We start from the raw sequence: 21,833 nt of genomic DNA on the forward strand, positions 1-21,833 counted from the left end.
TTGTCGTGTATTCAATTAAATATAGGTTGAACATGATTTGAAAATCATTGTATTCTGTTTTTATTTTTGTTTAACACAACATCCCAACTTCATTGGAATTGGGGTTGTAGTTCGTTAATAGGGTTTTACTTACTGGATGTGTGGTTTCGTGTACAACATACCATTTAGTTGTTAATGTCTTGTCTGATGTGGCTTTGTAATGCTCAACAATGAAGAAAACACCATCATCCTCTATAGTTCCATTTATTGATCCTAGTATAAATGTGAAAAATCTGACAAGAGGAATATTTAACCAGTGTTAATGAGGTGTTTTTTTTTTTCTTTTTTGGGGGAGTGGGGGGGGGGGGGGGGGGTGAAACAGCAGTAATTGAATCTCAATCTTCGGCGAGGCCTCTGCAAACAGAACCTAGGCATATCCTGACTTCTCCCCAAGCTGCAACTGACTTCCTCAGCTGTGACAGATGTGTGGCCAAAAAATAAAAAATAAAATATAAAAGTAAATCAGAATTTCAGATGTCCTGAAGTCCGTCAACCTTGGTTCAAGCACAGATATGACAGCGAGAGAGCGAGAGAGAGAGAGAGAGAGAGAGAGAGAGAGAAAGGAGCTCATGTACTGCCTTCTCTGTGAATCAATCTCCTTGGATTTTAGCGACGCTTGGCACAAGTAGAACAGCAGTGAAAGGTCCAGTCCAAAAATAACCCGGACGAATGAGTTTGAAGTTTCTCAACAAAAACTTTGAAAAGTCAGAGCGTCTGCACCAGAACGGGGAAGAGCAGAGACAGGTGCTCGGCGCCACGGATGGGGAGCTTGTGCGTGGTGTAGAAGTTCACCAGCTCGGGGATGGAGTCGAACGGCGGGCTGTTGTGTCCCAGCACGTACTTGCCGTCTTTGCACTGCGTGAACTTGATGTGCATGAAACCCTGGCAGCTCCTGGGACCAAAACAACAAGCTCAAATTACGTTGGGGAGTCACGTTTGAAAAAGGAGGTTGGGAGTCATGCAGCCTCCGTGGATTTAGGAGGGAGGGGATATTATGATGGATGAGGATTAGCACATGCGGATGCAACAAGAGAAAGGGAAATGCATTGGCCTGTGAAGGTGGAGGAGAAATATTCTGGTCCCTGACGGTCATAGCAGACTTTCCCTTTCAAGAGTATGCCATTCAGTGGTCTCTGAAAGAATAACTAACATTGTTCATGTAAACTGAGACGACAGGACAAGCAAGACCTCCTCTGCTCATCTAAACACTATCACAAGCACTGACCCACGTTTACAAACTGTATTCCAATATTTGTTCAGTGAAATAGTATTCATTTATTTCTCATCTTTTCATTTTGTAGCATTTCTCTTGATAGCATTGCTTCCAGTGTGTGTATGTGGAGGTTACATTTTTTTGTCCAATCAGAGTTAAGCCTTAATGCGTTGCCATGCCAATATAATCTGCCCCGGACATTCAGAATCAGTAGTGCTGACTGATGTAACTTACTTCTGTTCAATGCCAGGGTTTTGTGATATCAAAACAAAAAAAGAGAGAGCCCAAAAAATGACAAACGTTCTCCACTATTATTGTAACATATAACCTGTACAACTCAATTGAAAAGCTTCTCAGAAAAAGCTCATTCTATTTTTTTGAATGTGACTGGTTAATTCTGAATTTAGCCAAATCCCTACTTATAAGAGGGTGTGCACACTTGTGCAGCCCCAATATCTTGGTTTATTTTTACCTCCCCTCCCGAAAAGATTATCATTTCATTTTATTTTTTTCAATTGAGTTATACAGGTTATAGTTCACATTAAAGGGGAGTTTCCAGTCCAAGAAAGAAAGAAAAAAGACTGTCATATATGCTAAAACAGTCTGTATAACCAGACAGTAGAATATTATTAAAATAATCTTTGGAAACATCATCCCTCTCTGGCCCCATTTTATGCCTCTAATTTTAAATACTATTTTAAAACACACCTAGAACAGCCTATCAGAGACTGTGAGACAGAAGGTGCGATGTTGGCAATCATTTTTCATGCACACGCGGGTACCCGCAGCAGCTGGGTAAACATATGTAGCAGCGGAGTAGTATGCGGACGCGGTCCAGCCACCGGTGAGCTTCAAACACACACTGCCACCATCACTGTCCTCACTGAGTGAGAGCTACTGTAAGCGTGCTAACGGCAAGTCTAAAGGAAAGAGCTGCCACTGCCCTTTCTTTGAGGCCTGAGCATCACATAAGCCCCAAGCACTTTTGCTCGCCTCGGTTACACATAGAAGCTGCCTTTCGGTAGTGGAGGTGCCACATGTCGCTAAGAGGATTCAGGACCGATGCGGAAGGAGCAACGTTTCTGCTCAAGAGGTAAGTTTATCACCTCTTTTTGATTTTTAATTGACGGTACATTCCCAAAGTATACATCAAACGGGTAACTTTTATTGTTTTGCAACACACCATGCATAAGTCATGCTAGCAATGTAGCAGCCGTGGCTAACACGTTCGTACAGTGTACGTCTCGTTCACGTTAATGAGGGGTGCGGCCTTGGTCAGAGACTCGAGGGCAAGGGGAGTGAATTGAAGCTATATTCAACTTTTTGCCCAAGTGGAGCAGTGCCCCAGCAGATCCAGCATATGCAGCTGTGGTTAGAAACGCTTGCAGTTGGCAGCCATTTTGTAGCCTATAGGTCTGGTGTGGAACAGTACTGGCAGGCGAGTCAGATCGACATGTTTAGGTTTGCTGGGCCTTGGAGGAGGTCTGCGCTCTACGGAGTGACATTAGTAATGTTTTCCTGTGAGGATCAAGCAGCTCATATTGGCAAGGCTCCAGTTTATATTCCTTTCTTCTTGTGAAAATAGGAAAGCACAAGTTGGCACAAAGCACTGGTATTTTACAATCCAATTACCATTAATGATGTGCTAATAGCCTTCAAAACACCAGCTACATGCACCAATCAGGCTTGGATCAGCATAATTAGAGCTTTACTGTCAACTATCCTATCAAACCCTGACAGTTTTTTGGCAGTCAGCACCAGGGCCGTTCCCTTCTCGTGTCGATAATGTTGTCGACCCTCCCGGTGGGAGACAAACTATGTTGCTGGGGGAAAAAAAAAAGAAAAGCCAGATGGATGCCGCATTCTATCATTGTCAACACGTCATGTCGTTTCTCGGGGGGGGGGGGGGGGGGGGGGGGGGGGGGGATGTTTGCGTCAAGGCTGAAACTCAGCAGGCAGTCACAACAGCCTTATGAAGACTAAATACAACAGAAGTGACGCTTATCTGTTTTTAGTAGCCTAAAGCCTGATTCGAGCCAAAAGGTTGAACCAGAGATAAAAGTGAATTATTTAACTTGGGTCAAATATTAAGTGTATTTTTGTGTACAGCAGCTTTTGTAGCCTTCCCCCAAGCAAACAAATGAACGGGAGTGAGGTGAAGTTGCATGCATTTAAACGCAATTCCCCACCTCTGTCCTGGGAAATTTTTGTGGTCTACCTCTATTTCACAGCGAGCAAGTATTGCACATTTCTGAGTAAGTTTAGATGAGGTCATCATTATCTCAGTATATCGTTGCTGTCCGGTGGAAAACTAGTATGTCCAAATATAGTCAATTCTATAGTTTTTGTATTCACAAATCGATGCTATTGGTCTGTATTTTTTATGCATTAATGACCCATTTAAAGTGTTAAAAATAGCTTGATAACAAATCAAATAACTTTAACGAATGCGTGAAATGTAAAATTCTGCGTCTTCACTGTGCAGGAGACGTGTAATATTCTGTCACTTCAAGATAGAAAGCCTGGATGTTATTAAGACCATAACGAGTGAAATTAGGTTAGACACATTTGAATAAGTCGGTTTTGTTAAAAATGGATCGCTGTAATGTTTCGGTGCAGAAGGAACTGGTCAGCCAAGAAGGCATGTTTGCGTACAGGTTCATTACCGCTTATTACACTGCTTCGTTGGCTCATCGTTTAATTCATTGCATCACTCATGGCTCCAAGACCATTAAAAAGAGTTTGGAAAGATGATGTAAGATGTAAGATGATGCTTTTTGTCTTATCAGGGGGTAGGTGTAAGCACAGACTTTGTCAGCGTAATAAATTAGCGATTTTTTTTGCCTAATGAAATAGCGATTGAACATGATTTTTGGGTGGTGTTGTCTTGATGTTAGTGGGCAATTAGCAAAAATACTGTAAGGGAAAATAAGTGGAACAATGCACTGTTTGGTAACTCAAGCAAGATGGTGTTTTTTTATATTTATAGTATGATACGGTGGTGTGCCCGGAGATTTTTCTAGTGTAAAATATGTGCCTCAGCGCAATAAAGTTTAGGAAAGAGTCATTTAAACCACACACACAAGGTCACGCTGAAGTGAAACCTAATGAATGGGTACAAAACGTGTTAATATCAAGAAAATCAAAACGCAAGGAGATCGGAATGTGGGAGCTTGAATTGAATTAAGGCTTCACAGTGTCCCGAGACACCATATCTGCTCACATTAGTTCTTCTAGACTTCACGCAAGCCAAATGCGGAACCAGAGTGGCGAACTTGCAGCTTGACCCAGGGGAAGTGCGCAAAAATGTGTGAGTAATGCTCAAAGTAATGCCCCCCCCACACACACACACACAAGTACTCCCATCTCTCTTGCGACTCTACTCCCTTCTTGTGTGGCCCACAGAAGGCGATTCATATTCATTAGTGATTATGGCGAGGATGATGTGTGCACTGAAGTGTGCTCTACCTGCCTGATTACCACTTAAGGGGTGGGCCCTTGGAGACCAAAGAAAGTTGCTACAGTGAGAGCAGAAGGTGGGGTGGAAGATGGGGGGGGGCAAGGACAGAAGCAAGATGGGTGGCTACAGCGATTGATCATGGTCATAATTACAAGGGAGAGATTCGACCAGATAAGCATTATTGCAGCCTGCGAAGGAGTAGTCGAGGAGGAGGCAGCGTGGCAATGATCCTAAATTTGGGTGATGGATGAAGGTAGAGACAGATGGAGGGAGGCGCGTGTGTGTGGGTGCTTACCGTAGAGACAGCGAATAGTCACATCGGTTGGTCTGACTGTTCCTCACCAGGAAGCTACACTCTTTACTCAACGTGAGCAGCGACTCCGCTTCAGACCGAGACAGTGAACCGTGATACCACCTGAGACACAGAAAACGAGAGAGCGGTCACGCACGCTCCGACGCATGCTCTCATGCACATGTGCATGGGAACCGACATTAAAACATGATAAATCTGATATATAGGTATTCAATTGGAACTGGGCACTTGGGCCTGCAGTGTAAGTCCAGCCCAAGACTAACAAACAAATGAACTGATTTCTTGTCACGCTGTGAATGTACTATATGTCCAACTTCAAGATACGAGAAAAGGCGCCATTAACTTTTGCTATAAACAAGTTTGTGTTTATAGCAATAGATTAGACTACAACACAAAAGGGGTGATCTTAAAATAAGTATAAAACAAATAATGATTAAAAGATGCAAAAATGGTGACGCAATTAGTGCAACAAACAATATACTCTGTACAGTACTATTTGTAAAATTCAAGAAAACGGAACCATTTTTTTTTTTAAATGTATGCTGTGTCTGGCACCAGATAAAACGTGGATGTCTTCTTTTCTAAGTGCATACATTGGATTAACGAACACCATTTTTTGTAAGAACCATAATTAATGACGCATTCATTTCATATAATTTTTTTTTTAAAGAGTCATGGAAGGTAATAAACCTCATTGCAGCACTTAAATGATCATCACGGATTCAATGAGGCAGCAAAATCAACTGTGTGTGTGCAGGTTTGTGTGAACATATACCTTTAATGTATGTGTTTTTAAGTGATTGGCACGCCGGGACTCCATTGTCAAACAAGCCTTTATGTGCAAAGGGGTGGCACATAATATAATGTCCGAAACTACAACTCTAAAGTAAATGTGTGTTTTTAATGTTCAAACCTGTTTCACAGATCTCTGGGTGCTGCTTAGCCGAAACACATTTACGCTTTACGTTAATTAATGGGCTCAATAATGGACCAAAGTGAAGGAAAGGTTGCTGAAAAATGCAAATTGCTCTTTAAATGTTAAAAATTGCTCATAATCAATCAAAACTATGGCAAAGAGATGTTTTCTGAGTATGTCGAGTACATGCACACTCATCTTGCACAGCATTATGGGCATGTTTAGAAGACTTCTAATGTCAAGTTTATCAGCAGTGCTGAGACTATTACAATATTTTATCGCTTTGCCATCTATGAGACAGAGTTAATTAAACTAATGGCGACAAAGATGATGAATATGAAATCAAGCAAACCTCTTAATCTAATGAAAATGTCAACATGAAAGTGATATACAGTATGCTTCGGAAAGAGGGCCTACATACACTTGTTTCTCCAGAGGCTGTGTGGGGTCCACCCTCTCTCCCACCATGGTGAGGCCCTCCTGGGGCATTCGAAACTTCACCCCCGCGCCCACCAGCGGGCTGGACCGGGGCCCCGGAGGACGCAAGCGCTCGGTAGGCGACGACGAGCGATCCCATTCGGGCCCGTCGAACTGCACTGTTGGCACAGAGATAGGGAAAGGTAGTCTTATAAGCAGCAACTTATAGATGTTAATTATAACATTGAACAGGACTGAAGATGAATGAACTTTATCTATTGCAAAAGCCTCTTCAACACAATGGAGTATTAGGGACACAACGACTAGAAGTAAATTATACTATGAAAATAAAGTTTCATTTTTTTCTAGAAAAATGTAATCGTAGGCCATCCATCCATCCATTTTCCGTATGCAAATAAAGTAACTTTTTGTAAGAATCGCATTTTTTGGGACAAAAAGCAGAATTTTTTTTAACATGATAACATTTTTCAGCTATGGTGAGCAAAACTTGCAATTGGCAGACATTTTCTAGCCTGCCGGTCTGGAGTGGAGAAGTACTGGCTAGGTGTTGAACCGATTAGGCGAGTAGTCAACTTTTATAGCTTAAAGTCTAATCACGTGGTTTTGGCAAACAAGTTGTCCCCCCCCCAAGAAAATAGTTTTCCATCTTATGAGAAGTATTTTTTTTCAGTACATTTTTATGAGTTGTGTAGTGTTGCTTTTTATTTTTTTTTTGTATTACATAAAGATGATTTTTTTTTTCAAGACAGAAAAAGTAGTAATCTTATGAGAATAAAGTACGGTATTCTTTTGTGGAAAAAGGCACAATATTATAGGAATAGAATTGTCATTTTCCGAGCGCAAGTGAAGAAAAGGTCATCAGAGGAGCAGTTTGCTAAAACAGTAAATTGTAAATTTTCCTTGTATCGCACACAGTGGAATAGGATGTAGTATATGGACGGGGACGAGTCGTTCTCATCTGAAGTGTGGCTAATACAGTAGATGTTAGTGGCTGGGGAACCTGGGGCTAAATGTATAGCAGGTGGAAAGCAACAGAACAGACAGAGTCAAAGAGGTCATAGTGACTACAGATGTTTGAGTTTGGGGGGGGGGCATGGTTGGTGGCGATGGAGCAAATGTGGGGAAGATGCTGGGTCATGTTCAGGGCAAGAGGTCACCTTGCTCTTTAGCAGAGGACTCCTCCCCCCCCCGCCCCCTCTGACCCACTGGGGCAGGCCAGGACAGCTCTGACAACTCTCTCATCTCTAATAAAGGAAGAAGGGGTGATGGGTTTGCGGAGGGGCGGGGCGGGGAGTGGTATCAGGTGAGAGAAACAAGAACGACAGAGTGAGAAAAGCACAGATGGCTTAAACAAAAAGCGGATATGTGAGAGACGCGGCGGTGACGAAGTGGTGAGACTCAAACTGAGTGCAAGATTTTAATGAGAGGAAACGAATGGAAGTGAGATGCGGTGGCAGGAGGTCCCCTCGTTATGTGGCGGAAGTGCAAAAGGACAATTGGTGAAAAGAGACAAAATGCCAAAGAAATCAACTGAGGATGATATTACAGTATGCACAAACCTTTTAGTGTTTTGTTTTCTGTGGGAACCCATCCTCAGCTATTCACATTTTTTGTGCTCTTTCAAGAACGATGCAGCAAAAGCATTAGTAGAAATTGGTGTCAAGGAAGTATGTTGAAGTGATACGTCGCAACTGAGAGACTAACATCTTTGTATGTCGGGGAGGAGCTAAATTTAGCCTAGGTTGTTACCATGCGTAGGTTACAGAGAGTATTTGCCGCATGTACAGGCACACATCATTCGCATTGTTTTTCGAAATCAAATAATCTGTAAACCATTTATTTTTAAGGCTAATGTTGAAAGATGAGGTTAAAATGATATTTAAGCGTTTTGGGATCGTATTTTGTAGTAACCTTTTGGCGGGGTGTCAATTGCGTATTTTTTAAATTTTTTTTGCTATTCGTGGTTGGGCTTGGTCCCTTACCTCCTTGAATATCGGGGGCTTGCTGTGGGTGGTAGGCTTTGGATGTAATCGGGAAATCAGAGGACAAAAATAGATGCGTTACAATTGGACATCAGTCTGAACCGCGATATAGCGGGGGGTTACTGCATGTACAAAACAGTAACAGATGTCTTGTTTAACATGTGCAGACTTTGCACTCCAAGCTTTTGACTCTCCAGCCATCTTATGGAGTGAGCCACTGCCCCTTGGTCATAATAATTCACGACAGCATGTCGTTTAAACAAACAGAATATACAGTATAGTACTATGGTAGTTCTAAAGTCAAAAGCCACTGCGGTCAAACAATTTGGAATTTAACATTAAGTTGGGATAAAAATACACCTAAAGTCATACAAGAGTCACGGAAGACAGAGATCTTAAAGGATTAACTGCGCAAGTGTGTTTAGGTTTTTCCTTCAGCTTTTTCTGCATCAGTGTTGGCAAAGAGGGGAAAGAAGTGATGATGACCACCAACCGGAAATTTAACACAACTGTGAGCCCATGCCAAGCCGATATTCACCACCTAATATTTTTGTACTACTCAAAAGCTGTTCTGATCTCCAATCCAAAGCAATGCAATGCCGCCATCCACAGGTTTCTGTTAGTCATTACGATAGTTTACAAACCTGAATTTCACAGACAAGCTGGGCGAGACCCTCTTTCATGCCTACCCATTGAAAAACGTACTTGACGAATATATACGTCAGTGGCAGTAAATGGTGGGATTCCAGGTACAAATGTCCAAGGCTCTGAATGAGTTAATACGTTTTATGATTTTGACCTGCATGAAATAATTCCATTTCTCTCGTTTCCTAATGGATAATTTGAAATCTGAATCAAATGTCATTATGTTCCACCTGAGAAGCTTCACTGTACGTATCCCAGACCCAATATTTCCGTTCACTGAGGGCTGGTGTGCACTGTATACAACACATCCTCTGGACACAGCCATTCATCATGGGAGGGAAAGGAGACAATTTAAGAGAGATACTGGAAGAGCCTCCATTGTTTACAGTTATCTGATGCAGAGAAATTTTGTGGCCAAACCAGCAACCAGAACAAAAATGAGGCTTCATGTGTGCCATGTGGCAAAAGTAATTGAACGATGTGAGGGCTGTGAAAATGCTTCTTACGCTATCCTACCTACAGTGGAGGGGGGGGGGGGGGGGGGGGGGGGGGGGGGGGGGTTACAGGGTGCACAGTGAGGCAGAGCTGAAAATAGCTCATTATCTACCATGGCAGGCAATAATCTGTCGTCTCTGTAGTCTGACACAAACCCACATTATGCGATTTGGATTTGCCCGTTCTGTGCGATACTACGGCTAAACAGATTATAAAACAAATACAAGGAAAAGAGATGTCTTAATGAGCTGACAAATCTAAAGCCCCCCCAACACCCACCCCTCTTCCTCCTCCCCTCCAGGCCCGCTGCTTCAAAGGCCATTTGAATGGGTGTTTGGAGAAGGACCTGGCTGTACAAACATGCCTCCCTCCCTCCCCTCCCTGGTTAATTATTGAGCAGGCAGACACACTCCGCCACGTTCTCTGGCTCGTTGTGAATTATTGATGCATGGCGAGGTACAATGGCCCCATCTGGAGCGGGTCGCACCGCCACCGAAGCCAGGAGTAAACTGTGGCCTGGCCGCCCACAATGAGAGTCATAGACACACCTGAAGCTACGAAAACGGTCCGTCAGTTCGTCCGCTTGCCCTTTATCCCTCTAATTGATTAGCAAAATAGTAGACCAAAAAGACCAATTTGCTCAAATTCAGAGTGATTTGGGTCATCACAAACTCACACAATTGAGTGGCATGAAATACAAGAACGGTATCCCAAAAAATTCCTTTGCAAAGCTACTAATTCTCAGTTTTGTTTAAGGTTTGCGAGGTATTGCTTATTATTTCTCGGGTTAAACACATTCGCTTTTAGGAAGACTTATTTTTGGCGATTTTTTTCTGGCTTCCGTAGTTCAGAACGCGTCCTCACTGACATGCACTGCTTGCACTAATAACATGGCTGCGACCAGAAAGAAGCTGGTTTCCAAAAGCGCAGTGTTGCCAACTTTGCGACTTTTCCAACCCCTCTACAGACTTTTTTAAAAAAAAGTAACTTGTGACTTCTATTCCTGCAAAGAAGACTTCCAAGTTTTGAAATACAAGGTGTCCCTCGGAAGATTTTTTTTTGTCTCGACTTGTGAGCAACGACTTGAGTTACGAGTGAGCTTTAGGGTCTTCACCACGCCAGTGAAGTGGAAAAAAAAATAAAAAACATTTTTTTTTTTTTTAAATGGGGCAATTAAGGTAGACCCTATTAGTGGAACCTTGGTTCACTAACAAATTGGCTAAAATATTTGGGACAAATATTGCTTGAGTTAACGAAATATGCTTCCTCACATCAACGCAGAAATGGAAAAATCTGAAATTTTGTGGAAAAAAAAGGTGTTATTTTAAGGCCGTAATCCCAAGCAATAAGTATTGCTGCACTCTCTCATACTAAGAATTGATTCCAATATTGTGTCAATATTGTATCGTTTGTCAAAATATTGAAAACAGATCACAGTACCATGCAGTGTGCGTCTACAACCACAATAAAAGTATTGTGATACAAATACCTCAATCAAAACTCAACGTTATTATTACATAATTTTCTGTGCAATTACCTTATGCCCTGTGAATGTAAGTGAGGTGATGGATGATTAAAGTGTAGGGTCAATTGATTAGATGCAGAAATCAAGAAAATGCTCATAGCAGGTTTGAACCTACCATAATTTTACATGGTTTTTTTTTTATTTTCTCTTTTATTTTTGGATATGCCTTATCGGGATGAAAAGTAATTACTCTTTTGTCCATGCGCTGAATAACAAAGATGCAAAGATGTCATTAGTCTGCACTATGACAAATGCAGTTTGTTACTGTACGTCTTTGTCGGAAACGCAGGTTTCCTCTGACAATGGCCCAACACCCTCAACAGAGCATCACATTAGGAAGACGACAGACGACACACACGCACCGTTGCAGGTTACCTCTGCCTGCCGTTGACAACTCGAACCTGATGATGTGCCATGCGCGCAAAGCTGCGTGTGCTCAGCTTTGTCCTCCGATACGGCACAAAGACTTCGATGAGACAAAAGCGGCGCTTTTCACTTAAGCACTAACAGCCTTGTCGATTCTATTTAGATGTCCCTTCAATTCTATCTCGCAATTTAGCCCAATTTATGAACCCAACGCAATTCGGTAATTTGGCCAAATCCTACAGGAGCTAGGAACCTCTATTTCCTCATAATTAATGAGTGGGGAGAGCAGGGCAAATGGAACACGCTGCTTTAGTTGAGTGACAGGTAACTTTTCAAGCACACCTGCTGTTTTTGTGCTCGCTCAAAAGAAAGGAGGGGGCGCACAAAGACAGCTTCATTTATCCAATAATGAAGACATCTGTTTCTTTTGGAAGGGGCTGGCACATGTGCGCTCATAAAGACCTTCTGCTGGGCACACGCAGCCCAACCCCCATAAAGACAAGATAATTAACACCTTATGTCAGTGCAGGGGAAAAAAATTCGCATTTGCACAAGTTTAGAGCACTTTGGTCGCAGCTCATCAATCCCCAGACATGCATTGAATTGATCCCCATTTGAATGAATGCCTAGACCTTCATTACTTCCATGCAGCATGACAAAAGATTCCAGTAAAGATCCGAAAATCAGGCAAGGCTCCTTGTGCTTTTAATGCCGGAGAAAGCAGCTTGGTAAAACTTCTCAGTTTAACATTTCCCAGATTACTTACCATTTTAATTGAGGTTTCATGTTCTGTTATTTGTATTGTATTGCTTGATTTCTTTTAACTCTATTTTTACATTGACCTAGAACGCCCTGAAATGCGCCTATAAATAAAATTTATGATTATTATTATTATTACTGTTAAGATGATGCCGAGATCGGTCCACAATCACTATTAGCAGTGGTGGAAGTTAACAGCTTGATCAGCTTGTAACGGCTAGTAACTTAAGGTACAATAAGTGCTCAACTAAAGATAGTCATTTACGATGTATTTACTTAAAAAAATAAGAGTACTGTAAACTCTTACTATTCTCTGGTGATAGGGACAGAGCAAAAAAAAAAAAAAAAAAACACCCCAAAAATTTTAATATTGCCTATATTAATAGTTTGAACCCTAAATATACCACAAACTATGAACTCAAAACACAATATAAATTCAAACAGATTTTACAAAATACACCACAAGGGGCAAGGATGCGTGTATGTTGCTGCATCACAACTTGCAAAAAAAAGCAATTGTCAAGCAATGGCTAGATCGCTGTCATTTGTTAATATGAGGTTTTTTTTAATGGTCACTCACCAGAGCAAAAACGTACACATTCGGTGAAGATAACTACTTCTGCTAACAACCTGAGCTAAACTTAGTTCCTCTCTGACATACAAAAAGATCTTAAAACAGTTGAAATGTATCACTTCCTTGACACTGATTACTAGTTTCCTAGTAGCCAGGGCTTCGGCTGCATCTTGTGTCAGAAAGAATACAAAAACTGAAGAAATGAGTTTTTCCAGAAAATAGCTGAGGATCGGTTGCACAGAAAACACAAATTTTGAATATTTTGTGAATAGCAACCCACGAATAGGCGATGGTTCACTGTATCTATGTATCACTGAGTCAAAAATGTCCTAAAATGTCTAATAGAAAAGTAGCAATTAGTATTTTTATGGGCTGCGGCGCGGCGACATACTGTACATGCCAGCATTCTGGGACTTCCAGTGCAGACTTTTTTTTAATAAATCAAATCATCTGTAAGCCTTTTATTTTTAAGGGTCACACATTTTTGCCATTCGCTTGGTCCTTAAACCCCACGAATAGCGATGGTTCACTGGAATCGCCTGCTCCTTCTCCTTGTGGACTAGTTGACTGTCATCAACTCACCCAGTCTATCTTACAGCCAAGGAATCGTGCCAAAGGACATGCCTTTCCATTAATGTCGGGCTAAGGTCACGGCTGGGGAGTTGTAAAAGATGATGGGGGGGGGGGGGGGGGAGAACGAGCTAATGTGACAAAGAGAAGTCCGTCCGCAGCGCCACAAAATTGATGAAGAGGCTGCTCTCTGATGATGGCCCGCGGGGCCTTCAGAGAGCAGCGCACTGCAAATCTCATTTTCTGTTTTTCTTTCTTTGACTGCGTGTTTGTTTCCATGCACACCGCCACACAAAACACAGTCAGGCTCCAACTGATGCATGCACACACTCAGACAAGAAATCCCACATCCAGACAGTGCTTACACACACAAAGACGAGACAGCGCACGCAACCACACATGCGGACCATCTGTCACGGTAGTACAGTGGTAACCCAACTTATGAGTGACCCTACTGACATGTTTTTGGGATGCGAGATGATTTTTTTTGTCTTGAGGTGTGAGCAAAAATTTGAATTACGACCGCCAAGTACAATGCATCGGCAGCGAAATTCACAACAAGCAGCAGTTTGGCAGATAGTGAACAATTCTTCCAAAAAAGAGGCCGAGTGCTTGCTTCAAGCTAGCGTAATGCTAGCTTAATGCTAACACACAATACAAAACACCAATGACCGGCTAATGAAACTAGCTGCAGTGCAGTGTAATAACCCGATGAACAATGGATATTTGAACACAAATAGTGCAGCTTCACATGTAGACAAACAACATAACACTGAGCAGTTGCAACCATCTTCTTGTATATACATATGCATTTATTATACTGCGCCTTAATGGCAAAAAGGTCAACAGATCAGATGCAGCTGTACAATAAATACATGAAATCATGATGCACAAACTCTTTCATTAAACATAATTTTTTGGAGTTTGCTTTCAGTAGGCTGGAATGGATTAATGGCATTTCCATTTATTTCAATTGGGAAAGATGATTTGAGAAACGGGGCAATTTGCTTTGCAAATCATCAAGTTAGTGCATTGTTATTCATTTACGTCTGTAAAACTTTCAAGTTCTTACACTCATTCACGAGAGCCAAACAAATTGTTCCCACAAAGTTGGAAGCATAGAATTATCCGATATGTCTTGAAATTAGGGGGAACTACAGGGTTGTAAGAGCTTACTCTGATGACCCTGATTCTTCTTCCTAAAACAAGCAGCTGCTACAAAATCACAGATGTTTTCTGTCTCTGTGTTTCGCCCATTACTTTTGCAACTTCGAACTGAGCTTTTGTGGACAGATTTCTATAGCGGATACTACAGTATACTCAAACGTGCATGCTTGTCGGGAAGGCTGAAGTCAATGTTTAGTCATTTTCTCTGGAGGTGTATTCGGGGGGAGAAAACATCAGGAAAACTGGCATCCCATATGATTCCAATTTCGATTTACCTCCATGTGGGAATTTTGCTCTTATCTAAACAACAAAACACAAAACTGCCCTCATAAACAGACAGTGGAGGAGAGAAATTGGCCAGACAGGAACGAGTTAATAACACTACACTGTCACACTTATCTACAAAAAACTGCAACAAAAGTTATTTGGAACACAGTATACAAATTAACCTTGGGCAAAGAGTGAAATGTCTAAAGACAATCGATCACATGTAGCAGCTACCTCTGGTATAAGTAGACCCTATGAATTCCATTTCAACTTAAGATGTTTATCTTACTTTAGACCATTTTTTGAAAAAAAAAAAATGGAATTTTAAAATACAAAAATAAAAAAAAAATAAAAGAAAAAAAATAAAAAATAAAAAAAAGTTCATGTCAAACAGTTACTGCTGTGTTATATCACATCGATAGAGACTTCAAAAAGGACTCCATTCCACAAGTTTGTTCAACTTTTCTTTAGCCTTCTGCATTTTTCTCTTTCGACCTCTGAAAAATAAATCACTGCTTTTGCAACAAATAAATTAGCAGGTCTTTGTAAATGTTCAGCACAAGTGACTCAGTGATTACTGTCCAACAGGCTCCTTTCTGATCATATGGAAAACTGTGAAAATGATTCCACTCATGTCTGTTTCTTAGCGGGAATTCAAGTTGCTAGTCACTTTTTTAACAAATACTCGCTGGAGCGGACGTTTAAAATAAATAAATAAATAAATAAATAAATCACTAAGTAGCGGCTAAAATGCTGATTTGGCAATGCTCTCTGTACTTTGGAAAACTAGCTCCTCTCTTTCTGCCGCCATATTGTTAGTGGAAGCTGTGAACTACAAAAGCCGCAAAACAATGTATCGAATTCATTGACAAAATCGTTGAATCGCCCAGCCTTGGCAGAGACTTGCTTCATGGACACCAAATTATACCTCACTGTACAACATGTTCTCTGTTGCTGTTTAATGAGCTGCTGCAGTGGAACAAAACTTCAAGAGCTCTGCTCAGAGGTACGTAATACTATAGCAATAAAGTTATTCATTTGCCTTCCACATAATCCGGATTTCCAGCCAATTTGCGGGCTCCCAGGCCAGACACGCTCTCATAGCCAACGTGTGTATCAACCTGCTCAAAGCTCTTATAAAAGACTATAAAACAGAGGAAAACACATTCATGTGTTCATTAAACGTGGCCATCGGTGGGCTAATGAGATGGTGCCTTTCATTAACTTACTGATTGGTGCCGAGCAACGGCAGGGTCAATCTCCCACTGCCGGGTTATCTGTTGGCGTCCGAGAATTAATGAGTGCTGTAATTTGAGCTGGATAAGGGAGAGTGGTGACAGTTTTCAAAGACTGAAGGTAAAAAGCCAGCGAGGCTGAGAGAGCTCCGGCACGTCCGAGCCCCTCCGGGCAGACTTACAAAGACTATCAAAGTGGGCGACGTAGCCAATGAAAATGAAGTAAAAAGGCTTTGGAGGCAGTCTTAAGTGACAAACAAACTACAAAATGTCTTATTGTCATCGAGTTCAGTTTTATTGTCCTTAATAGCAGCACTGGTCCTGTCACAGTTTCATTTTAGAATGTGTTGTATTCTCAAGAACCACACAAATTTCTTTTAACTCACTCTATTTTGTAGTTAATGCACAGACATGGCATTCTCCCAAACTACATGTTCTTCTTCATCTCTTATCTATGTACTCCTTTTATATAGTGCCCTCTAGACACTACATAACTTACAGTCTATGCGTTATGTTACAGGATTTAATTGAAGTGTGTGGCAAGACTGAAAAGACGGAGTCCGATCTTCAATTGTCAGTAAAGTTACAATCATAAGTTGTTACCCTAAATGTTACATTTAAATAAAACTTAAACTATGTTTAAGGAAAGTTTGTGTATTTGAACAATATCTGTTGAAAATAAAACGTTTTCATCACAATTGCAAGACAGCTCAAGTATTGGTACTCAGTATCGGCGAGTATTCAAATAATCTGTCCCCCCCAAAAAAAGTGGTATCGGTGCATCCTACTGCGTTTGCGGTTTCACTATTACTGTATAATTAGCCTTCTGAAGGACGGTCCATAATGTGGTGCGCAAGGAAAAAAATTTGACACTCCCTGGTTGTGACAATTAAATGTAAGCATAGCTAATCTGTTTAAACCATTGTCAGAAGTGCTCGCATGCGCGCACGCTCTCAGCCTCCCTCCCACACTACACAGCATCGACACCAACGCACTCATTTGTGCCAACATGCGCGCTACTTGCACGCAGCATCCTCTCACCCTCCAATTAGATGCCTGGTGATAATCAGAGCTGCTTGAGCACAGTATGTACACTTGCCTCGTGTGAAGGCGTTGATGTCACGAGGGAAGACCACGGTGACCCCCACTTGCACCTAGACCCAAACCCACGCGCGCGCACACACACACACACACACTCCCCTTCACCCCCACCCACAGCAGGTTATCCAAGGGAGTGTGTCACATCTGCTGGGAAAGAGGGCAATGGCGACAGCCTTGTCAGCGCCACGTACGAGAAAGAGAGTGCGCTCATGTGTTAGCAAATGACTGATGAGGCAGCCACTATGGCCGTGATCCCCCCCTCACCTCAACACAGCCCCTGGCTGTTTTTCACCTCCAAGCCCCTCCTTTTTACCTAACCTTGGATGTGCATATCTCGCTGTCCTTTCGATTCACACCTCTCATTTTCTCCCTTCATCCTCTCTCCGTCTCTTCCTTTGCCATCGGCCAGCCGTTCCCTGTCCATGCAGAATAGCTCTGTGGCCGTGGATTAAGGGGGAGAATGGAAAGTATGGTTTGTTTGTTTAGACTTGCGTGCTTTGGTGTGTACAGAAAGGCAACATGCCAGCATGCAGAGCAAGGGACGTTAAACGGCAATGACAGGAGGGCAGAACTACAGCAGAGCAAGCATTTTCCTCCTTTGTGCCGTGTAACTGTGCTGTGTGAGTGCATGCTATGTGAAGAAGACTCATTGTCTTTTCAATTTGCTGCCATACACTTGCTTTTAACGTCACATCAACTGTGAACCTCTGTTTAACGCAGGGGAGTTTACCGCAACAGGTCAAAATCTGCCATACAGAACATAATATTTCTATAGTATAGAGTTTTAACCCTCCCACAATGTTTAAACACATTTAACCGTTCATTAGAACACACTCAGACTTGTGAAAACACACCTTTTAAGCACATTGTAAAAGTATTTGAATAAACAAATAAATTCCAAGTATACCGTATTGAAGACACTGTAGTGCGTTAGATGTGTGCCTATAGTTATTGTGTCTACGTTTTCTTCTGATAATGTGATTTTAGCACCAACAGGGCTGCAGCCGCTCTCACCGTAACTCTAATTAGCACTGGATCGGTCATGCACATGTAGACATGTAATTAACTGAGGGGTGGGAGGCTCTGGCACACACTTAGGGGTGTGCTTGGGGAGTAGGAATGGAGGATAGTGCCGACGAGGCACGGTTGATTTATTATCCCATCACCTTGACCTTGCTGACTTGAAAGATGCAGCTCAATTAAGCCGGCTTGGCCTCTCGGGGCGAGCACTGATCTACTTGGGCCGACTGCATTCCTCTTTGACATTCCATTCCTCCCAACAACATGGTCACAAATGACAACGAATATACACCGCCAGGTATCTTCTAATTCATGTAATAAGTGTCACATTTCCCAACCGATTCTTCAACTTTTAAATATTTTGCTCATTCATCACATCTGGATTATCATCTACATTCCCCAAATTCCTATTCCCAAAATTTCCAAGAAAAAAAATCTTATCGAAATGAAGAGACATTTTCAAAAATGTAATTCACTCTCCCATATTTCTCTACTTATTCAATTAGTATGCAAACCATTCTGAATTCAAAATGTGTAGCTCGTGCCAAAATAGAGGTTATTGTTCACATTTCCAAAATTCTTTTTCCCCCCCCCCCTAGTATTCCACATTTTCCAGAACAAAATTCCTAAAAGAATGGAGAAATTTTACCAGTGATTTTTTTACCAGATCATTCCGCATTTCTTGACCAATTCCAACCATTCACACTTCAAATTGTTCAGCTCATTCAGGACATTTGCCTTCCGTTCTGAAATGACCATTTTGTCGTATGTTAGCATACCTGCTGTTAGCATGTTAGTATTCAAGCAATTCTCATTAGAAAGAGCACATAAATAAAGGACAAGATTGAAATCCTCCTCGATCGCTCCGATTATAATTGTCATTATATTACTATATTTAAGTATTTTAACATTTTACAATTCTGACATTCTACATTTTACCTAAATCTAGGATATGTCACTTCAGCATCAGCTCTTTAGCATTCATACGAAACTTCTACAGAAATCGAGTTCTCTACTTGTTTATGATACTGTATTTTTAACAAATAATTGTTGTGGATTCGGAGAGAGGATGAGAGTCGGCCAGGCAGCCTAACGACTCTCCTTTTTTGCATTCCAAAAGAATGATACTATACATGGTTTGAGGGGTGCCTCCAACTTGGTGCTTAAATAGTTTTTTTTCCACACCAAATCAGGCTCATGAGCGCCAACTAAGCCTTGTTGCATGAATAGATGAAGCCCGCTCAGATGAGAGGCGAAACATCTTCTAAGACAACCAGAACAGTCCAATTGCGTTCGATTCAATGCCCTGATAATGTGATGAATTAACCATCATTATGTAGGGGTTCCTTGTTTCTTGACTGTACCGACAATAGACACTTTGCAGTTATGACCAGCACACATTGAACTACTTTGTGCAGCGGCGTAAATATATGTGGTCACGTGGCACAAGAAGGCAACCTCAGTTACTGCTTAATAGTACTTCTTTTTGTTTGATTGTTTAAGATTTATGGTCTAAGCATTTTATTCATACAAACATTTATTGTAATTTTGTCTTTCCTACTGTATTAGCATTAATCAGTGAGACTACTATTAGTACGACTACGGTGTGTTCTAACAGGAACAAAACTCTGGGATTAAATGAAAAGATTAGATTGACTAGATTGATTTATTGCTTTGTTGCATTTCACGTGAGCAGCAATATTTCGAAGCAATCTCTGATGGAATTGCCACTCCTAGTTTGCTATGCTGTTCTTGTTTGAGGATAGCACGTGATGGTAAAATGACCAGAAAAAAAAAAAAAAAAAACACCTTGTGTCCCTCATGGCATACCATCAACCCAAAGGTTGTTGTGACTTTAGGACTGTCTTATGTGTAAAGAGAAAGAAATCAATATTCACTCAGTCATTTAAAGGGAAGATCGAAGTATCATTTAAGAGCGCTGAGACAGTGAAGGTCACATCACTCTATATGTGGTGATGGTGGAAAATGAGCTTTATAAGACCAGGACAATTAGATAAGAATTTCACGGTGTAGTATAACAGACTGCTCTCTGAACGCTCTGGCAGTTTTCAGCCTTTTAAAATAGCTCATTATGAGAGTTGGCTTTACTGCTCACCCCCAGACACACAACACCACCTCTCAATTGTATGGAACAGTCCCATGATGAAAAAGATTTGGAGAACTGTTGCACTTTATGCTTGAGTAGCTATTGATTTGTTGTTTTGCTTTTTCAGTCTGATGGATGATTCTCTATTATAGGAGCGTCACTAGGATGGACATTGCAACACGTTTCTTTCATTGATTAAATCAAATCATTTTTATGTTTACATATAAATTGAGCATGTAATGTATTAACAGGCTAATTTTGCCAAACGTCTTGCCATTCACTTCAGTTTCTGGTGCATATATTAATGATAAGGCGGCACGGTGAACAAGTTGTTAGCGTGTTAGTCTCATACAGTAGTTTTGAGGTTCCGGGTAACCCATGCCTGGATGGGTTTTTGCCAGGTACCCCATCTTTCTCCCATGTTCCCAAAACATCCATGACTTTAAAATGTCCACAATATGAATGAGTATGAAGAATTCCAATTCCATACTGCATACGATACTGCTTATCGATTCCCTAATCGATTATCTCATCGATTCATTGGGTGAGGGAATGAAGTAATACAAATATCTGAAATCAATGATAGTCAATTTACACTCACTCCAACTGATACACTAGAGTTACAGGTGGATTAAGCGTGGGTTGACTGGTCATGCCTGGACGGTGAGGCACAAGAATGACGTAATAGAAAAGCAACTGTTGTTGTGTAACTTCTTGCTACATTAGTGTGGCAACTGGGCAAACATAACGGAGGGTTATATCGTACGGTAAGGGTGTTGGAAAATTTCAGAACCAAAATACACTTCTTGCGTGTGACGTCATCACTCATTTAACAACATAAGAGGAATCGATAAGTAGAATAGTCAGCCATACAAACGAACGATTCTCAAAAAGAAACGGTTTTTGATTCCCATTCCTACAAAATACCCGAATGAAGACTAGCGCTATAGAAAACGGAAGGATGGATGAGTATCGTATTACTCCACCATTACAGTCTTACTATATTTAGCAGTAGCATCACATGTTAGAATTGCACTGAAACTGAACTCTGATTTCTTCTCCAACCCATTTAGGCAAGAAACAAGGTGGACCTGAATCACTTGCATGTCCTGCTAGTTGCAGTGAAATCCAATGCAGTAAATGTGATTTTTGTGTTTTGCTTTCGCTGTGTTTATTAGTGTATCAATACCTTTAACATTCCAGAAGCGTACCTGCAAAAGCTTTGGAGATGTGATCTTTCTTCCATTCCCAGGGTTGGTCATACTCGTCCGCTGGTCTCTCGTCGTCTTGCGGCAGCCTGCTGCCCTCCTTGCCCTCTTCCTGTGCTTCTCCAAACATGAAGCCTGGACGTTGGCCTCGCCCGTCTTCATAAGGGGTGTCATACAGCTGCAACCCACCCCGTGCCAGTCCTCCTGCCGGGCCACGCTGTAGCTCTGTCATAGCAGATACAAAATCTACTGAAGTTGGCGCACAGTCGGCGCGTGCTGAAGATCACAGCCACAATAATATTTACACTGGTATTGTTTGGTACCAAGAGTGCCTGTTGAGCGCTGACATGACTGGAATTAAAAGAGCGGGACGAATGATGTTTGCGCAGCTTGCGGCGAGGCTCAGAATCTCATATCGCGGCTTAACAAGGCT

General features: G+C 41.6%; 1 protein-coding gene across 3 annotated transcripts in view; it reads right to left on the reverse strand.

Moving 5' to 3' along the window:
* Positions 1 to 233: 233 nt before the first annotated feature.
* The window catches only part of shdb (Src homology 2 domain containing transforming protein D, b), a 34,452-nt gene continuing 12,852 nt past the window's right edge, over positions 234 to 21,833 (reverse strand). For 2 of the 3 annotated variants that reach the window (XM_061780390.1, XM_061780391.1), the window contains exons 4-7: positions 21,404 to 21,646; positions 6,363 to 6,537; positions 5,008 to 5,127; positions 234 to 931 (exon numbers count right to left, since the gene is read on the reverse strand). In XM_061780390.1, the coding sequence (XP_061636374.1) occupies positions 745 to 931; positions 5,008 to 5,127; positions 6,363 to 6,537; positions 21,404 to 21,646 (725 nt within the window). In that variant the 3' untranslated portion in view covers positions 234 to 744. The remainder of the gene's footprint in view (positions 932 to 5,007; positions 5,128 to 6,362; positions 6,538 to 21,403; positions 21,647 to 21,833) is intronic. The other variant, XM_061780392.1, reaches the window with a different exon arrangement.

Source organism: Phyllopteryx taeniolatus, chromosome 7 (genome assembly GCF_024500385.1).
Source record: "Phyllopteryx taeniolatus isolate TA_2022b chromosome 7, UOR_Ptae_1.2, whole genome shotgun sequence".
Classification (NCBI taxonomy): Eukaryota; Metazoa; Chordata; class Actinopteri; order Syngnathiformes; family Syngnathidae; genus Phyllopteryx; species Phyllopteryx taeniolatus.